Raw genomic sequence first — 21,010 nt, forward strand, 5'->3', positions numbered from 1 at the left:
AAACTTATCTTTAATTAAACATTGAAATTAAACAAAAGAGTCTAAAATGACGAAAGCAACTAAATTTTTGTGAATTATATAGAAATCTTAGTTGTAATTGCATGTAAAAGGCCATTTAAGTTGACATAGCTTTCCAAAATCTTATTCGATTTTCACAGATATTTTAAAAAGAGTATTAGTAATGTTATTATTGACGAGATTGAGTGCAGCCGGAGAAGTGTTTTAGCCTACATTAGCGATATTACTTTCAATTGGGAAATTCCGACATTAAATAGAGTAGATACAAAGAAGCAAGCATTAAGTAACTATCCCTATTATTTTCCCTAACACAGTTACATCTACATACACTTTTTCATAAGTTAAGAATAATCATGGAACCACGACTGAGCAACCGTACACTATGAAAGTTTCCTAACAAACGCCGCTTTTCTTTTCAGATTGTTTTAAAAGATTCTATTTTTTTTTATATCTATTAAAACAACTATTTAAGGCAAGTTGAGCTACACTCCAATAAATGAGATTAGATTTTAAGGTCTACTGTGCTTTAAGACAAGAAGATTTCCTTTTAGACAAACACAGATTCTATATAATCACATAACCATGCATGATGCATTTAAGGCGAAAGACATCTATTAACAAACGCAACAATTAAGGCAATGAAAATCTTTCTTGATGTATTATAAATATACACAGAGGATATATCACAGATATGCTCAGAAATAGTTTAACTAATGAAACATAATATATTAATCCTAACACGGCAAACATGCACATGAAACATGTGATTTGACTCGCACCTTCGGGTACTAGTCTGCCGCTCTACCTGTTGAGCTACCAAGCCCACAGGGATTGGAGTCGAGTCAAATCTCTTTTAAACTGCGTATGGACGAGAGATTCTCGCCACTATAGCAGTTTACTGGATGGCACCGTGTTTCGACTTTATTCCAAAGCCATCATCAGAGTATATACTTAATATATTAATCCTAACACGGTTTTTACATGCACATGAAAAACATGTGACTTGGACGAGAATCTCTCGTCCATACGCAGTTTAAAAGAGATTTGACTGGACTCCAATCCCTGTGGGCTTGGTAGCTCAACAGGTAGAGCGGCGGACTAGTACCCGAAGGTGCGAGTTCAAATCTCGTCCAAGTCACATGTTTTTCATGTGCATGTAAAAACCGTCTCGCCACTATAGCAGTTTACTGGATGGCACCGTGTTTCGACTTTATTCCAAAGCCATCATCAGAGTATATACTTAATATATTAATCCTAACACGGTTTTTACATGCACATGAAAAACATGTGACTTGGGCGAGAATCTCTCGTCCATACGCAGTTTAAAAGAGATTTGACTCGACTCCAATCCCTGTGGGCTTGGTAGCTCAACAGGTAGAGCGGCGGACTAGTACCCGAAGGTGCGAGTTCAAATCTCGTCCAAGTCACATGTTTTTCATGTGCATGTAAAAACCGTGTTAGGATTAATATATTAAGTATATACTCTGATGATGGCTTTGGAATAATGAAACATATATACATAGAAGTAATGATAGCAAATTTTTGGTTGGTAAACCAAATACTAAATTTATGCAAATATCTCTCTCGTACTAAGGATATTTCAAATGAAATAGTCTTCCCAACAATATTATCCCATCGCTTTAATTAAAGGAAAATTTGATTAGTATTTTTTTATAATGAATTCGAGCCCATGTCTTTTCATTTACTGTTTCCAGAAGTACAAAAAAATTGGTAAAATGGTCACTTCTTTACTATCCTACATACTTTGCATGTCTATGACTAAAACATAACTTGAAAGAAATTGTAGTTTCAAAAACGAGAGTGTTTTAAAAAAACAAAACAAATTTCTTGACTTGCTTAAAATGTCTTTTAGGAAAATACATTTACATTGAAACATCAAGTCCCCGTGTGCTGGGTGATAAAGCATGGTTGGTTAGCAACTACTTTAATACAACAACCAAATGTTTTACATTTTGGTATCATATGTATGGATCAACAATTGGTTCTCTTAATATATACCAACAATATGTGGGAGGTAGATTAAAGCTGTTGTGGACATTAAGTGGCAATAGAGGAAATCAATGGAGCAGAGCGCAAGTTACAACCAACTTTACAGAAGCAAAAACGAGGGTGAGTATAAATATCAATGTTCTCAAACTCTGCATAACAGAGTACCAAAACACTTAGTTTCAACATTGAAAGCTTATTTATAGATTTCTAAAAGATGTGGGCGGGAAATGAGAAGATAAATATTTCCAAGAAAAATTTTCAATTGTTTGTTCACAGCTCATAAATAATTTTAACTTCTTCCTTAACTCTTCAACCAGTTAAATGTTTGGCTGTAGAATTTCCCCAGAAAATCATTTTTCTTTCTTTTCAAAAGTTTTTTTTTTGTAAAGTCTTTTAAATTTTGGATGCTGTTGTAGAATTATAAAGGATGATTGATGTCTTAAAACTTATATCCATGTTACATATGTTAAAAAACTTATATCCCTGTAAGCCACGTGTCTCCAGACCAAAATTTTGTTTGTTCTCAATCATAACATTGCAAATCGACTTTTTGGCTGCCCTTTTTGTTTTAAAAAACATCGTTCTTACTTTTCTTCATATAATTTGCTACTCACTTTCTCTTAAAAGATCAAACAATCTATATTAGCAACTAAACTTCATGTTGCATGTTTCCATTCACCTATGACTCCTTGACTTAGCGCACTTATTTATTATAACTGCTCATTTGGCAATCAAAAGTGAAAAAGCGCATAGGTCTAACGTTAAATTACTAAAGTGCATAATCGTTTTTGAGTAAACTTTGCATACTACCTTGTAAAAGTTTGAAGATGTAATAAAGTAAACAATGTCTATATGAATCACCGAACAGCATATTTTCTTGCTAAAAGCTTGCTAAAAGCTTGCTTAAAAGCTCTTTTTATGTAGATCATCGTTGAAGGTGTTCGTGGCTCCAGCTTTACGGGTGATATTGCTCTAGATGATTTTGTTTTTCTTAATGGTTCATGTGATATCCATCCCACCTATGCTGAACCACGTTTTATCAGTAAGTTATGTTATATAAGGACGAGTTTTGATCGCTTTTTTACGAAGTTACTTGATTTTTAACAGGTATTTTACGTATTTTCTATGCAGAAAAATAAATGCAATGGTTATGTTTTGATGTATAAATAAAATTTTAATAAATTTTAATCGTTGTTAACCAGTCAAATTATTCCTAAACAACAAACAAAAAAAGCGCAAATCTCAATAAAAGAACGGTTTTAGGAAAAAAAGCTTTGACTTTTACGTAAAAGATTGTATTTTAAAGAGCTAAATAATTCAATGAACTTAGTTTTGTCTTTTTTCGTTGTAGCAATTGCTACGAACATTGTAACCATGTAACATTCTTGCACACAGGTTTAACAATTCCCTATAGTTATCAAATTTGTTAACTTTTGAATCAAAAACTCATTTTATCAACAATCGTATTAGATAGTCGTATAGAGATGCCGCATGTCCCTTTTACTTTCAAACGATTCTCCAAAAAATTTCAATCTTTTAGATACTACATCAACCATTTCCCCAACTCCGACAACCTCCTACGGTAAGTATATATAAAAATTAAAGAAAGGGCTAATTCGTTACTCTTTTCAACTCGTGTTTCAAATGGAGGACATACGTCTTTTAATTTTATTACTTACCCATACCTTACCCTCATGCAATGATCTATTATGGTACGAGTTTCTTATTTGTGAATCTTTTTTTATGATTTTTAGTCCTTAGACTTTTGCTTGTTAAAAACAAAAGAGTTGCTTTAACTTTGTTATACAAAGTGTATACCAGTTTTATTTAAAGTACATGCAGAACTTGCAAAATAATGAAAATTGAGAAACAACATAGATGTTCTGTTTGTTCTACAGCCACACCTACCTCAACAACCACGATTGGTGCAAATGGGAAGGGTTGTACATTTAAATTTAATTATATTAAACTGTTAATTAATGTGTAAAAATAATTTAAGTGTGTGTATGTTACTCAAAGCTCTGGTCATTTTTTAGAAAATTCAATTTAGTTATTATTTTAAAACAAACCCTCTGAAATCTATTTCTCTTTAAGTGCCGGGAATCAACATCTGTTCTGCTTCATCAATCAGTTCAACCTCTGCGACTATTGTGTCTCCAAACTATCCCAATGGCTCTGGAATTAGGACCTGTACTTTGATAATAAGGCAGCCCCTTAACATTGCAGTGAGGTTCAATATCTCAATTATTAACTTGGAACGTATACAAAATGGTAAGTGAATTCGACTACACCTCAAGGAAGTTGTATCGAATAAGGGTTTACTTTGACTGAACAGTTCAAGTAACTTTCTCAGCGAAAAGTTTTTAACTACGATATTAGATTTAGTTGTGATTTTTAAAATATCATGGAAAACAGTTTTTGAAATTCGCCAAATCGTTCCATTTTTATGCCTATTTCAATTTGGCAATAAAAGCTTCTTATAATGGAGCTCGTGTGTTGTTCTAAAGTTCCGAAAGTATTTACTATTAGATTCTGCAATAAAAGAGTTATGTACCAACTACTAAGATGACGTTAGAAATTGTGTTAACTTGGACTTACTGCCCTGACAGACAAGTCCATTGAAAGGAATATTTTAGCAACCATCACAATAAGATAATTTGACTAAATTTAAAACTGTTTCCACAAATACGTTAAGCATTTCACTTACTTTTGATATCTTGTAAAAATTATTTCACAAATCTTTAGATAGCTACATTTTATTAAATTTCCTGAGAAGGATCACTTGTGTTTAGGATTTTAAAAGAAGTACATATTTTTTTATAAAATTTGAATTTTAATTAATGTTTTAATTTGCGCATTATAAAGGCATAATGAATTAATTTAACAGGCAGACGAGTTATATGTTTGGATTCCCTTACAATATCTGGTGGAACATCAAAACAATTCTGTGGCAACGAAACGTCTTTAACATTTACACCATATACCAATGTTGTATTATTGACATTCAGATCAAATGGAACGGCACCTATGGAAGGATTTAATCTTACATTTACAACTTTCTATCGTAAGTATGTAACGTTGCTTTAAAGACCAATACACACCATACAAAAACATAAATAGTGATACAAAAATATTTGCATAAACGAATGTAGAGATTTACCATAAAGTTGTTAAAAGACAAATAAGAATACATAACTAGTTAGTGTAATTAAAATGTGTTACGGCACCCAAGAAAACTCAGCTTTATGATCTATCTTAACTTAAAAGAATCATTTCTTTACTCTACAATATTTTAAAGTGTTTTCACGTTGTTCCAGTTTAATTGGAACACAAATGGAACGAAATATGTCGTCACTCCAAACCTCTGTTGCTCTGGTTGACTAAAAACTCTGCAATTTTTCTATATGCATAGTTCATATTCAGCATTATTTTCGATAATTTATTATGAATTATTTGGTAAATGGTGTGAACCTTATCGTTACATGTTTGTAAATGTCGATCGTCAGGTTGGTATAGTCCTGAAAGGACTGTTTTGTTGTTGTTGACTGACTTTCGACAGCCTTAGATAGTCATCTTCAGGAAATGACAGTAAACGTCAGGTTAGCCGTATTTGTTATCTGGTTTTACCATTGACAAAATTGACACCAATGTAAATTGTCTTTGTGGGTTAATGACAATAAATCTTGTGAAATCAAAGAAAAATTGATTATCTGGATAATTAAATAAAACTAAAAGAACTGTGTTCCAATTTTTAAACAATCGAAAACCTTATCGGAAAGTCTTTCCATCACTTTTGTTGCGAAAAATGTGCCATAGTAATATTTGAAAAATTTGGTCAATAAATTGTGAAAGAACACTGTCCTTCGTATTTCATATACGAAAAAAGATTTTATAAAATTAACTGTTTTGGAAAATTGCTTCGTGCCCACTTCGCTATATACTTACATGCACCACCTTTTCATTAATATAAAACCATTATCTGTACTAAATTATTTAGGAATGGATTTACCTTCTGCAACAAATGTTTGCTCGAATAAAATGATATACACTTCAGCTGGTCGAATTTACTCACCTGGATTTCCTAATGCCTACAGTAACAATCTAAGATGTAGTGTCACAATTGTTGTTCCTTTTGAAAAGCACTGGAAATCGTCATCAATTATTATGATATTGAATGTAAGTTAAATTTCTATGCATTATCTCCATTTAAAATTCTGTTTACCAAATAATTCAAAAATTTCATCGATAGCTATATATAGGTTTTGTTAGTGCTACCTAAAATGTTAGAATCCTGAAAACTTTTACACAATAAGTTTCAAACTTTGGTTTACAATACATTGCACAAACAATGCTTTAGATGCGACGAAAATTTCGTCACTTTGTAAACGTTTTTCTAACATAATTGTTGATTCTTTTATATGAAGAATAAAACAACAAATCATGTTTTTATTTCAAGTTTAACACAGTGCCCACACAACGGTTGAGGTTTTTGCAGTTTGGAGACATTTCTCTATCCTCCTGTCTACAATTGTAAACTATTATCCTTAAATCAGGAAACGGTGTACAAAACACATAAAATTTTTCAGTTACCATTTAAGTACGGCGTAATTGACTTTCCGCTGCTTCGTTGATGGACAAATATGTCCTGATCGATTAAAAAGGTTTAAAAATAAAGACTCCACTTCCGTATTTTAACTTTGATCATTATCATTAATGATCTTTTATTTAGAACAGATAGATCAATATACGCAGATAGAGACAAAAACAACTCTCGTAACTTCAAAAAGTATAAAAAAATATGCGTATAAAAGATGTAAATAAATAAAAATCAAAACAAACAAAAAACACTCATCAGTTATATTTTTGCTTCTTTTTTAAATTTAAACACTTCAATGCATTTAATTAGTACATTCCACTTGTGTATGGGATAAATTGTCATTGTCAAATGGGGCCACATCAAACGTCATTTGCGGTCTCTCGCCAATCAACGGTCGGCCACAGAAATTTAGCGATGGGAATGTTGTCATAAGTTTTACATCTGACTTCAGTGTTACTCGTACTGGATTTTTGCTGACTTTTCGCAGTATTCCTTTAATACGTAAGTGGATAACTCTTGTTATTTATTCATAATGTTGAATTTGTAAGAACAATTCACCATGTAGTGCATTATATTCGATTCAAATAGTACCTCCATTTTGTTCGACAATTCAATACATTTTTTAGGATCGTCTATTAACTGCATTTTTGATGATGGGTTTTGCAACCAGACAAAGACAGATAATTGGGTAAGAACTAATGGAGCATCAGGAATTAATCGTCCTACCTTTGATCATACAAAAGGCACTTCAACAGGTATGTAGAGTTAAGTTGTATGTAGAGTTTGAATATTTTATTTTCCATTTGCCAAAAAAATTATATAGACCACAAAAAAAACATGACATGAAAAAAAACCTGGAACTGGTAAGAAAAAAATTCATTTCTATTATTGCCTGGAATAGACTCCTTTTATTGCGAACTGTTTCATTGCATTTGTTTAATTTTATACGTTTACATATAAATTTGCAATAAAGCCTAGTTTATATTACTTGAAAGTTCGCAACGTTTAGTCATACATGCCATTGAGTCAGTTTTTTTTATAAGTGGTAAGTAAAATAAAAAGTAAGGTTCTGCAAATTAATTTGCAAAAAAGTCGTAAATATTGGAATAAAATAAAAGTTTTTTCTTTTTAAATAAGATTTCCCGTAACAAGGGTTTTTTCAATTATGGACAAATGTAAGCATGAAATCTGACAACTGCCAAATTTGTAATGTATAATGACCAAGGAGTTGCATTTCGCTTCATCTAAAAAGTCTTGTAATAAAATTTTGAAATAGCGTTAATAATTATTTTGTGGAATTATAAAAGTTTTAACTTTCTTTTATAATTGTGCTCTGAGAACTTAAATTTTATCGCATTCTAATATGTACGAAGTTAATGTTACTTTGTTAATACGCTCTTGATAGGATGTTTAGGTTCACTCATTAAATCCACGTATTTTATAATCTAAACTATGACACATACTATAATGTTATTGCACGTAAGCACTGCAGAGCATAAGAGACTGAAGGCCTCAGTCCACCAAAAAAAAAATTCCTTTTTTTTAAAATGTTATTACAAGGTTGTAAGTTATAATCAACACTACCAGATTTGTATCAAGAAATAATAACAGTAAAAGAAACTTCAGTACACTTATTGAGCAGGATATAATTATATAATTTTGAAACTAAAATTGATGACTAACTCTATCATTCTGATTAGAATACCTTAATAATTTTCATATTAAGGTAAAGACAAATTTAATTTTTTAACAAAAACTTACTTCATCAATAGCGGATCATCCAGTAGGCTAAATCCTTAAGCGTGAAAGCACATGATTTTAAGATGTCAGTTCTTTTTTGACCTATAATTAGTCACTGGCCTGAGGCCTGGTGACTATGGGTTTTGACACGCATTTTTGTTCGATGTCGGATCTTTGTTGATGTTCACATAGTTCATATTTTATGTAAACAGAACAAAAAATCCAAGATGGCGGCGATGTAACAGAGATGTAAAATGAAAAATTTTGTATTTAAATAGTACAAAGAAAAAGGAAATCATGCCCCAAAAGCTATAACGTTATTTTATCTACAATACCGGCACAAAATGCATGTAAAATTAAAAGCAATAAAGACATAGAGGTCAATTTTAATTACGTTGCATGAAATAGTTTTGCCCCTAATTATTCTACGGATACCAATAGTTATCAACGAGTGAGTTAATTTAGAACATTTTATGCTGTTAAAATATTATTAGTCCGAGAAGCGACTAAGTATTAAGAAAATGCAAACTTAGTATTGATTACTATCTTCTGTTTAAATGCGCTATACTCATGCATGTCATTGATTTTCAAATTTTGTTTGAACATTAAAATGAACATTTCCCCATTCTTTGCACTACGAGTTACAAACACAAGCGGGAAAACCCAAAAGCAAAAAGCGTGAGGGGACTGCAAACGTCGTCAAAAGACGAAACATGATCGAGGAATACAGATATCAATTAAAGACAAGAAACTTTGTCAAAGACCCCGTAACTTGTTATTGGCCAATACAATGTAATTTCGAACTATGGGTGTTTTTATTTGGTATTAATTCAAAGAGCAATTGTTAAAATTGTTTGTAATTTACAAATTGTCAAATGAAAGTCATAAAAATTTTTAAATTAGTGACCCAAGACTCCAATCTAGGAAGCCTTTTTTTGGTCCCCTCAATCTAACATTAAACAGCTCTAGCAAACATAACGCGAGGTCGATGATAACGAGAAAATGGCGTGACGTGCGTGCTTGTATTACCGGTTAAGTTTAGAACGGAGTTTATGTTGATTTGAGGAGGTGAAATTAGGTGATTTGACGTTCTTACATGGTTTTACTAAATCGCGTACATATTAAAAAGTATGCAAGTTGCAAGAGAAATTGCTCTCACACGCAATTAAACATAGCTCTTTAATAATAAAGGATTCATGATTCCTATAGAGAAATTCATACGCATTTATTCCCATTTATTTAAATTGCCTTTTTTTATTAACGTTGAATCGTCTGTTTTGTACGTGCTCTAAATTTTGTTGTGAGAATTTTTGTGTCATTAGGTAACTGCTAAGTTTGACATTCTTCAACGTTGTTCCACTTTTATTGTTAATTATTTAATTTCTCCACTTTTAAGGTTACTTTATTTTGCTACAAACAAACTATAACGAAAGAATTCAGTCTGGAAGTATCACTTTCAATTTGACTGCAAATGTAACAAAGTCATGTTTAAGTTTTTGGTATCAAAGCTCTGGCAATACGAGTGCTCCAAATACTATTGGCGTTTATTTGATCTCAAATGGAAGAGTCATGCTCATGTGGAATGATACGCTAAAGCAGGATTTGTTTTGGAACAAAGCTCAGTCAACTGTAAATCTTACTCATGGAAATTATACAGTAAGTAGTGCTATAGAAAACGATCAAATGCATATGTCATAAAAAAATTCAAATTTTTTACGTACTGATAAAAGTTTCCATTACTAAATTGCTTGTCATATGAAAGTGTTTTATGCAGTGCGGTGTTTGAAATTAAATGAAGATATGATCTTCACACTTTGCTGGACAATTTAAGCAATTGTCTAATGAGCCTGAATTTTTCAATTGCTCAAATTGTCCAGCAAAGTGCAAAATTTTCCAGGCTCATGAGATAATTGCTTAAATTGTCCAGCAAGTTAAAAATTTTTCAGGTTCATGAGACCATTGCTTAAATTGTCCTGCAAAGTGCGAAGATCATATCTTCCATTAACTAAATTGCTTGTTACATCCTATCTTTAAGAGTTAACATATTATACTCATTTAAATACGTAATGATCCCTTTAGATTATTATAGCTAATGTATATAAATCATTGTTAGCAGATTTCAAAAAATTGCTCTGCCAAAATAGCAAAAAAATATACAAGCTATATTTTTGTAAATACATGATAATAGTTATAAAAAATTATTTGCAGTTTCATAGGGAGTAAACGAAAAACAAAAGTGACTGATACTGTATGTCATCAGGTGCAACAAAAGTGTTACTTGTTTGATTGCTATTTACTGTTTTTGATTCCAAAAATTTTTTTGTGCGAGTAAATAGACGGATTTTCAAATAGCTACATCTGTTGTTATAAATTAGCATATTTCCTTTTCGGTAAAAAGTGTTTTAAAACGAAAGGTTTCCATAATTTCTTAGAAGCACTATTGCTAAAATGCATTTAATGTAGACAACGAGTTTTTTGAGAATAGATATGTTTCGACATCAAATGATGCCATCTTTAGTATAAATGAACAATTACATAAATAATACAAAGTTTATATAAAAGTAATATGATTTTATGAAATAAATATATAAATATAAATAAATCATAACAATAATAATGAAATGAGATAAATTAATGGGGAACTTGTTACAAACTAAATATTGTGTTGAATCTAAAAACTTGAACATTGGGGTCAGGGTCAGTTTTGTTAATGTGCAGTGCTTCTTTGATTTTAAGGGAGAATGCGGTGTCTGCAGTGTTTTTAAAGCAAAAGGGTGAATAGTTGGTTTTACATGAGTGAGATTTAAGAAAGTTTCGGTAGATATGAGAGTTCTTTGTATTGTGGTATGTGTCCTGATTCTGGTGGATAAATAGCTCGGAGTTTTGCCATTTCATCAATTAATACATACATTTATGATCTAGCTAAGCATCTTAGTTCTCTACCAACACCAATTATACCAGATGACCAGTCCACTAAAGAATCTTTTACTTTCCTCAACGACTTCTCTTCTTTCAACTCATCAACTTCTTGTTATAAATTCTTCATCTCCTACTAGGTTGAAAGCCGATTTACTAACGTACCACTTACTGAAACCATCAATCTAGCAATTTACACAATATTCACTCAAAACCACAGGTTCAGATAAACAAGATCGACCTCACACAAATGTTTTTATTAGCAACAGCACAGACGCATTTTTTATTTGATGAAAAGTGCTCCGACCAGACGGAAGGTGTTGCGATTGGCTTTCCCTTAGCACCCATACTTAGTTACATTTTCATTGGCTCACAGATACTTTTTGTGTTTTTACTAACGAAACTGAGGCTATAAAGTTTTATAATTACATTAATACACAGAATGCAAACATTCGATTTTAATCTGAAACTCAACAACAAGATCAACTGCCATTTCTTGATATTTTTCTAACAAAAGCCCATGAAAGCTGTACAACGTTTGCATTTCACAAACCAACATACACAGGACTTCTGACGAACTATTTTAGTTTCACACCACTTTCATACAAAACCGGACTTATACGCATACTTATCGACAGAGCATAGAAACTTAACAATACAAACATTGCCTTTTAACGAGACATAAACAAAAATTCTAAAATAACAACTCATAACTTAAGCTACCATACATGAGACATTACTCAGGACACACACAGCGCACACTTACGAACAATATGAAACGCTTCTGTACAGATATTTACATTCGACTAGGTTTCACATTATTCAAAATCAAAACCTTTTCTCATTCAAAAACCCAATCCCTGATTAAAATTAATCCATGGTGGTATATAAATTCAATTGCACGTGATGTGACGCCCGATATATTGGCGAAACTTTGCGCCATTTACCCACCAGAATCAAGGAACATATTTACCCTCTTGCTTCAAAATCATTGACCCCTCAGACACCTCGTTCTCCCTTAAAATCAAAGAAGCACTCCATACTAACATTTGAAACTAACTAACCCTAACCTCAATGTTCAAGTTTTTTTATTTAACACAATATTTAGTTTGTAACATGCTCCCATTAATTTATCTCATTTCCTTATCATTTTTAAATTTATCCATATTTATATATTTATGCCACTGCTCAGACTACTTTTATATGAGCCTTGTATTATTTATGTAATTATTCATTTATACTGAAGATGGCATCATTTGATGTCGAAACATGTCTATTCTCAAAAAACTCGTAGTCTATATTTAATGCGCATTTACAGGTGCTTTAATAAAAGTATTCCTTGTTTTATAGATAGTCTTAAAAGTACTCGTCGAGTCATACCCGGGTTATGTTGCTTTAGATGATATTTCAGTTGATCCTAGAGAATGTGTCAAACAAGGTAGTTTTTTGAAGGTTTTTTGATTGTTTATGTTACTGTTGCCGTACTGATTAATTTCTTAAGAAGTGTACAGTAATAACTGTTCTCTAGTCATGTCTGAGCAATAAGCACGATTTTATCATGTCTGAGCAATAAGCACAAACTATTTTAGAAAACAGTTGCTGCTTACAGAACTTATAACACTAACTCTTACCTATGTCTAGTGGCAAAGCTTGCCCGATCTTCTAAACCTAAAATTCAAATTTTCTCAAAATTATTATTCATAGCTTTAGAGAAAACTATTCCATTAACTGTTTTTCTATAAATTTTTGTAAATGCAGAACATCTAGTTTAGTATAGATTTCTGAGAAGTCAAATTGACTTTGAAGATAACTACCGCTAAGGTAGTGGAAATGTCAATCAACATCAATATTTACAGTCCTTCTTATAACTCTATACTAACCTACACAATGACAATCTACATTTAAAAACAAGCAACGATACTTTCGGGTTCAAGCCATTTGAACTTTAATTGTTTTTCCTTACAGAGATTGAGCACAAAAAAGATTCTTGTTTTAAGAGTAAAAAACGGGCTTGATTTGTTTTAAAGATAACTCCAAACCTTACCTCTAGCCATAACCCTTTAGATTGTCCCTAACTCTAATACATCTCCAACAATGTATCAAAGCCATTTTTGATAAGCATTGCAATAATATTATATTTATTTATTGTTATCTCCTATAAATTTAAATATTTTTCCTATTATCAAACTGCCCTTAGTGTCTATACCTCAATATCTCTATCCTTAGGACATCAGTTTCCTTTTTAGTTATTCTAGATTAGAACTTTCCTGGATAAGAGACTTATGAACAGTGCCAATTTACTTTGAACAGATGTTTATGCTTTAGATAAGATCAGAGAGACGAAAAGTGTTGCGTAATTGCTTGGCAGATTTATTAGCACTTACTCTAGTATTCTCTTATCAGTATAACATAAATCATTCACAATCCTATTTTTTGCTTTTTCAACTTCTTAGTCAGTTTGCAAATGCACTTTTGGTAACGACACCATTATAGAAGAACGCTTACATTAATATCATTTTACCTCTCAAGTAATTCGATTTCAAGTTTCATGCACTTTTGACAAAAAAATTTTCAAAATACCACTTTATTTATGACTAATTTTACTGTAACGAACCACTTTTTAACAAAATTAGTGACGTAATTAATTTCATTTTGAAGACAAGAATGATTTTTGAGAAAAATCACGTCATGTAGCTGCTAACCGAAATGTAACATAAAAGAAAAATGTTTTACTTTTCAAACTAGATGAACTACTGAATTTTGACCTTAAAATGCTCATTGTTAGCTTTGAACACCTTTTAATTATTTGTACTGGACAATTGTTGTTCAAACATCTATTTTAAACACTCATAAGCAATTTTTGGCTTTAAATGGAAGAAGATTTACCTTAATTCATCGATTAATTAATGCTTTGTTTTGTAAAATGTAATATAATTATAAATAGGTGTACAATGCAGTTAATATTGGTGTACATCCACGAGCACAACAATGAGCTAGTTTTCTCTGAAGATAAACAGTTGCCTATTTTGAAAAAAACTATTCATGAATTTTTTGTCAAAGTATAAAATATTTACTTGGATATAAAACAACTGAAGCATGACGTCCTTAAATCGCACTGACCCTTTTTTCTCCAACTTACATGATATTTAACACTATATTTCAAGGTAAGTAAACCAAATCAATAAAATGACAGAGCATCCTAATTTTTGAATTACCAACTAAGTTTTATTTCAATTTCATTGACAGAATAAAATGTTTGTTAACTAACTTTATTGGAAATCTGATAAAATTTGACAGGTACCTCTTCTCAAATGAGCTCCTGTGGCAAGCGCAAGATTCTCGCTGGATCTCAGTCTCCACAGTCTCTCATTGTAGGAGGAACAGAAGCTACACCAAACTCTTGGCCATGGATAGTTAGTTTGACTCGAGGAGGCTCTATTCATTGTGCAGGATCAATTATTAACAAATATTGGATTTTGACAGCAGCTCATTGTCTTGTACAATCAACACAACCTGCAACTTTTTACACAGGAATTACAATAAATGTTGCAGATCATAGAACAGACACAACTAGTGTTTATGAATACTCTTTGACGTCAGTTGCCATGTATATTCATCCTAACTATTACCTAAACGGACCTGTATATTTTGCCGACTATGACGTTGCTTTGATGAAACTTCCGACACCTTTGAACTTTACCGAACGTGTGCAGCCTGTTTGTCTTCCTAGTCAAGATGATATTTTTAATGGAAACGATACATGTTTTGTGATTGGCTGGGGACGTACTGCATCTGGCTTCACTTCTCCATACTTACAGCAGGTGAAACTTGATGTTATAAGTCTTCAAAAATGCAATAGTTTTAGCTTTTTTAACGGGAGTGTCTCACCAAAGTCAGTCTGTGGTGGTCGTAGATCAGGTGGAGTCAGTGCTTGTAATGGTGATAGTGGTGGTCCGTATCAATGTAAACGCAATAATACTTGGATACAATTAGGGATAGTCTCTTGGGGACGCTCTTGTGTGCAAGCTCGATATTACAGCGTGTTTATGGATGTCAGAAAATTCTTGGAGCCATTTATTGAAACAATTCAAAGAGGTAAAAACAAACTTTATTCTTTTCATTAATTTGATTCAAAAAATTTTTTTTCTACTATCAGCAGTAACGAAATATGGTGGATTTTAATGTAGACAACAAATGAACATATCGCTAATACGATGGGAAGAATTTTTACAGCTCCAAATTCTTTATTAAAGTAATGCAAATTTCAGTAAAAAGATGTACTCACTTTTGATTTTGCTTTTTTTAAGTTATTTAACACAAGAATATTTAAAGTGTTTTTGTAAAGAAAAGAAATTTACAATGTTAATTATTCAAGTAGTAATTAATTTGTAATGTAAATTAAATAAACGAGGTATTATAATTAGCAAGAGTTTCTTTTGCAGGTCAGAACCATCATCTAACCATGTACTACTCAAGAGCAATTGGAGTTGCGTTTCAAAACTTATTAGAACTATATTCCTCGAAACTTTCGGTTATTTTAACGAACAATGGAGAATTTTCTGATATTGATATGGTTGCATATTTTCGAGCACTTCCTTATCAGATTGAGCTTGTGAAGAAAACAACCTTAATTGATCTTATTACTGTTTCCGGACAGCAAAATTTAACTTCAAATACGACGACAATACAACATATTGCTTCTGTTCTTGTCCGGTATATAAGTAGCCTGTATGCTGATTTTAAATGTGGAAGATCGGGCAGACGTACTTGTAAGTATAAACATGTTAAATGATGCTTTTAAAATACTAATACGACATATTTTTTTATGAATACTTATATAATTGCATTATTTTTTACCATTCGCCAACACTAATTTTTCTAGTATAAACCAGTTATATACATGTTAAACAAACGTTAGCATTAGTTTAATTATAGTATTTGTTAGTTATTAGGTATTACTTCACAGAAAAGTATCTTATTATGCACAAGCCGATCGAGCGTTTAGGTATTACGGTGCCGGTGTTTTTTTGTATCTGCCGTATATGAATGATAATGATAATTAACATTTGGATTTAGTTTAATGAAAAAAAGTTTACTCGTCGTGAACGGTAAAGGAAGAGATAAGTTGAAATCATAAAACATTGCAGCAAGCCTTCAAAACATTAATGACATCTTTAAATGATCCGCATTTGTTGTGATGGAGCAAGTAAATGTTTACTCCTTGCTTAAATCAGAATATAACCACTGCTAATATTGTCGAAACGTTAGTCAACATCAGCACCAACAATCTTCTCAGGACTCTACTAACTTGAATGATATATTTCTACTAACATATAAGGACGTTTCCTGCTTCAAACAATTAACTTTATACACATATTAACTTCTTAATTAAAAACAGAATTAATTGACTTGTAAAGATTCTCATCTAACGCGTTTATCGTTTGTTTTCCAGTTACACCTGATTCTAATAGTACGATTGGAAGAAGTGGTAAGAATTTTACTTTTGAATTTTTTAAGATTTGTGTTTTTAATAAATAATAGCCTAAAGTTTCTTTGTTAAAAATAAAAATAGAATGATATTCTTATAAACATTAATAAGAAGTGTTCCTTTTTTATGCAAACGTGTTTGTTCATTGGGAGCGATAGCAAAGTCGGTAAAATGCACATTTATTCTTGTCAACATATAAATCTTTTAATAAAATTTGGAAAGTACAATAATCGAAAATCGTATTTCTTTAACTTGGAACCCATTTATTAAATATCCAAGTTTGAACTTATTTTTGCTTTGTTTATAAGCTGTTCTTCTTGTAATAATTATAATGACGGATTTTGAAACATACAACTCATTAAATTGATAAATTCTAAAAGAGGAGTATGAAAAAAATACTTTCCATTTGAATAGGTAGTTGTTCCTTTGAAAATGGCATTGACAATTCAAGATGCACATGGAAGAATGTTAATTATCCACTTGACAACTTTGATTGGACCATCCATTCAGGCTCAACACTAAGTTCGAGCACTGGACCTAGCTCAGACAGAAGAGGATCGATTTGTGGTAAGTCTTTTATTAAAATACATGTTTTAATGGTTATCCTTAAATAAAATGCTGGAATTAAATGACGAAAGTGACGAAAGCACCTAAATTTTTTTGAATTATATAAAAAACTTAGTTGCAGTTCCATGTAAAATGCCATCTCAGTTGACATAGCTTTCCAAAATTTTATTCAATTTTCACAAATATTTTAAAAAGAGTATTATTAATGTTATTATTGAGGAAATTGAGTGCAGCCGGGGAAGTATTTTAGCTTAAATTACCAATATTACTTCAAAGTGGGCAATTACGACATTAAATAGAGTACATACAAAGAAGCAAGCATTAAGTAATTACTCCTATTATTTTCCCTAACACAGCTACATCTACATACACTTTTTCATAAGTTAAGAATGATCATGGAACAACGACTGAGCAACCGTACATTATGAAAGTTTCCTAACAAACGCCGCTTTTCTTCTCAGATTGTTTTAATAGACTCTATTTTTTTTCTATATCTATTAAAACAAGTAATTAAGACAAGTTGAGCTGCCGTAACAAATAAATTTACGATCGACAGTATACATTGCCGATTTTTTGTTACTTTGCTAAAACGTTTTTAATGCAACATTTCAATTAATGAACCCTATTATAAAAACACTGTTTTTTTAAAAATATATATATTATGTTAATGTTGAACAATGCAAAATATTAAGAGGTAGGTAAGAGACAGTAAAAAAAGGGTACGCTTGGATGAAAATGAATTTTTATTTCATTATGTACAAAAGAAAAACCACTTACACTTCACGACGAAGATAAACGAAAAATAATTAGAATATATATCAACTACAGAGCATCCAAGCTGGAATATCGATAAGTATGGAAAGTACGAACTAAGCACATCAACATTATATTTTACTTCGTTCCAACATCCAGCCGGATCTTACCCTCTTTCTACAAATCTATCCGAAGCTTTTAAATTTGATATGTTACACATTTACTGATCCAATGAAAACCACTTTGGAAACGTATATATGCAATGATAAAAGAAATTAGCAGCTATATGGCGGCGAAGAACGACAAAAGAACACTGCGGTTTATTGTCATAAAAATACAAATGTTAGTAAAGACCATCTGTTTTAATTTTTTGCAAAAAATGTCAATGAGTATTTTACAACATTTTGCAATCAGATGGACATAACAGTTCAAAATTCAATTTTAACAAAAGTCAAGCTATTAGGTAGCCCGACAACGAAGAATAGTAAAATAATTCATAAACTAGTTAAAACAGTAATTTTAGGAGAAAGTACAGCGCACTGAAAAGTTCGCCAACTAAAACATGATATCTGGTGTAACAGCAAGAATGCGCTCCAAGACGTCTGACAGAGATATCTACAAAATTTTGAGAGACTTAGTAAGCTCCACGAATTTAAACTCTATGTTGGTTATAGCGCTAAACAAATCGCTTCCCCAGTAAGATCAGTGCCATGTAATTTGCAAGAAATTGTTGGGATACACATTGAAAAGATGACAGCCTAAGTGTTTGCCCAACAGTTTCAAGTGTTGAACATCGCAATGATATGTAGGGAAAAACATAAATTTCCATACCTGTTTGGTTATTATAACTACTTACACGCAAATAAACTACGCAGAATACCAACCAAACTGATTGTTTCCTCTCAGCTTCTAAATACAAACATAAGCATTTCACAAAAGACCCATAACATTGTAATTAGAAGATACATCATTATGCTGGTAAAAAAGTTTTTTGCATAAATTTGAATGAAAAATTGAAATGGAACACTATTAATGATATTTATTGCAGAGAGATTACGAAATGCTTTGCTTTGGTGAGATTATCTAGACAGTTTGAGGCACAAGACGTGTCGATTAATATGTACGACTCTTTTGTTTGCTATTTATATCATTAAAATGTATGGTTCGGTGAGTAATCGTGCGAGCATTGAAAAGCGTTTTAAAATGCAAAAAAGAGTTTCTCCCGTCATTTTACTTGATCAAATTATGAGGTAAAGCAAAGAATTTGTTTAAAGCATCAGTTTGTAGCCCATGAAAAAAATTTAACAAACGCAAAAATTCAGGCAATGAATATCTTTCATGATGTATAATAGATAATCTCAGAGGATATATCCCAGAAATGCCAGAAATAATTTATCTACTTAAACATATATACCTAGAAATAATGATGGCAAAGTTTTGGTTGGTAAACCAAATATCGAACTTATGCAAATATCTGTCTCGTACTAAAGATATTTCACATGGAATAGTCTTCCCAACAATATTATATCATCGCTTTAATTAAAGGAAAATTTGATTAGTTTTTTTTATATAATGCAGTCGAACCCATGTCTTTTCATTTACTGTTTCTAGAAGTACAAAAACAATTAGTGAAATGCTATCGTACATACTTTTTATGTCTCTGGTAGAAATCCAACGGATTTCGTCATTGGCATTTTACAAACAGTCTTTGCATCCCTAAGATCAATATATATTGAGAAAATCACCACTCTGTTCAAATGTCAATTTTGCATAAATCAACAACAATTCTTGGCAGAGATTGAATTTTTTATTTTCAAAGAAAAAATTACGTGAAACAAACAAGAACTCTTTAATTTACTGTAATCATGCATTATTTAAAAGTGATTGACATCGTTTTGTTGACATACAATGGACTTATTTTTACCTAGCTTCCTCCAAAACACGTTTTTAACTATACTTTGTCATTTTTGACATTAGAGCTATGTCGACAATGCCTTTTCAGGCGGGTTTCGATTGGGGACTTTCTTCACAGATTAAGGAATTTGCACATATACCCTGTTGTTTGTTATGGTTATTTTACCCCAAAACAATTTAAGTCAATTGCAATAAAGGAAATGCATACAAATTCCTATGCAGGTCTATGACTTAAATATAATTTGAAAAAAATTATAGTTTCAAAAAACGAGAGTGTTGTTAAAAAACAAAACAAAATTTCTTGACTTGCTTAAAAATGCTTTTTAGGAAAATACATTTACATTGAAACATCAAGTCCCCGTGTGCTGGGTGATAAAGCATGGTTGGTTAGCAACTACTTTAATACAACAACCAAATGTTTTACATTTTGGTATCATATGTATGGATCAATAATTGGTTCTCTTAATATATACCAACAATATATGGGAGGTAGATTAAAGCTGTTGTGGACATTAGTTGGCAATAGAGGAAATCAATGGAACAGAGGTCGAGTTACAACCAACTTTACTGAAGCAAAAACTAGGGTGAGTATAAATATTATTATTTTCAAACTCTGCATAACAGAGTACCAAAACACTTAGTTTCAACATTGAAAGATTATTTGGATTCCTAAAATGTTTGAGTGGGAGATGAGAGGATAAACAGTTCCAAAAAAAGTTTTCAATTGTTTGTTCACAGTTCACAAATAATTTCATCGTCTTCCTTAACTCTTCAACAAGTTAAATATTTGGCTGTAGCCTTTCCCCAGAAAATCATTTTTCTATCCCTTTTAAAAGTTTTTTTATCTTGTAACGTCTTTTAAATTTTGAATGCTAATGTAGAATTATAAAGGAGTATTAATGTCTAAGAATGTATATCCATGTCACAAATGTTACAAACTTATATCCCTTTAAGCCACGTGTCTCCAGACCAAAATTTCGTTTGTTCTCAATAAAGCATTGCAAATC

The 21,010-nt window shown here is 31.5% G+C and overlaps 1 protein-coding gene across 5 annotated transcripts in view; it reads left to right on the top strand.

The window, feature by feature from the left end:
• LOC124459515 overlaps positions 1 to 21,010 on the top strand; it is a 69,018-nt gene that overhangs the window by 44,712 nt on the left and 3,296 nt on the right. Inside the window, exons 32-41 of one of the 5 annotated variants that reach the window (XR_006953685.1) lie at positions 1,892 to 2,148; positions 2,953 to 3,070; positions 3,569 to 3,610; positions 3,927 to 3,962; positions 4,123 to 4,299; positions 4,916 to 5,092; positions 6,026 to 6,204; positions 6,935 to 7,126; positions 7,252 to 7,380; positions 9,762 to 9,797. Coding sequence is in view for 2 of the 5 variants with exons in the window: in XM_047008967.1 (XP_046864923.1) it covers positions 9,762 to 10,021; positions 12,632 to 12,719; positions 14,579 to 15,376; positions 15,724 to 16,050; positions 16,734 to 16,769; positions 17,184 to 17,336; positions 20,331 to 20,587 (1,919 nt within the window). In the remaining 3 variants the exon portion in view is untranslated. Of the gene's footprint in view, positions 1 to 1,891; positions 2,149 to 2,952; positions 3,071 to 3,568; positions 3,611 to 3,926; positions 3,969 to 4,122; positions 4,300 to 4,915; positions 5,093 to 6,025; positions 6,205 to 6,934; positions 7,127 to 7,251; positions 7,381 to 9,761; positions 10,022 to 12,631; positions 12,720 to 14,578; positions 15,377 to 15,723; positions 16,051 to 16,733; positions 16,770 to 17,183; positions 17,337 to 20,330; positions 20,588 to 21,010 lie in introns of those variants that run through there. The other 4 variants (XR_006953687.1, XR_006953686.1, XM_047008967.1 and 1 more) reach the window with 4 other exon arrangements.

This window comes from Xenia sp. Carnegie-2017, unplaced genomic scaffold, assembly GCF_021976095.1.
Source record: "Xenia sp. Carnegie-2017 unplaced genomic scaffold, XeniaSp_v1 HiC_scaffold_13, whole genome shotgun sequence".
NCBI lineage: Eukaryota > Metazoa > Cnidaria > Anthozoa > Malacalcyonacea > Xeniidae > Xenia > Xenia sp. Carnegie-2017.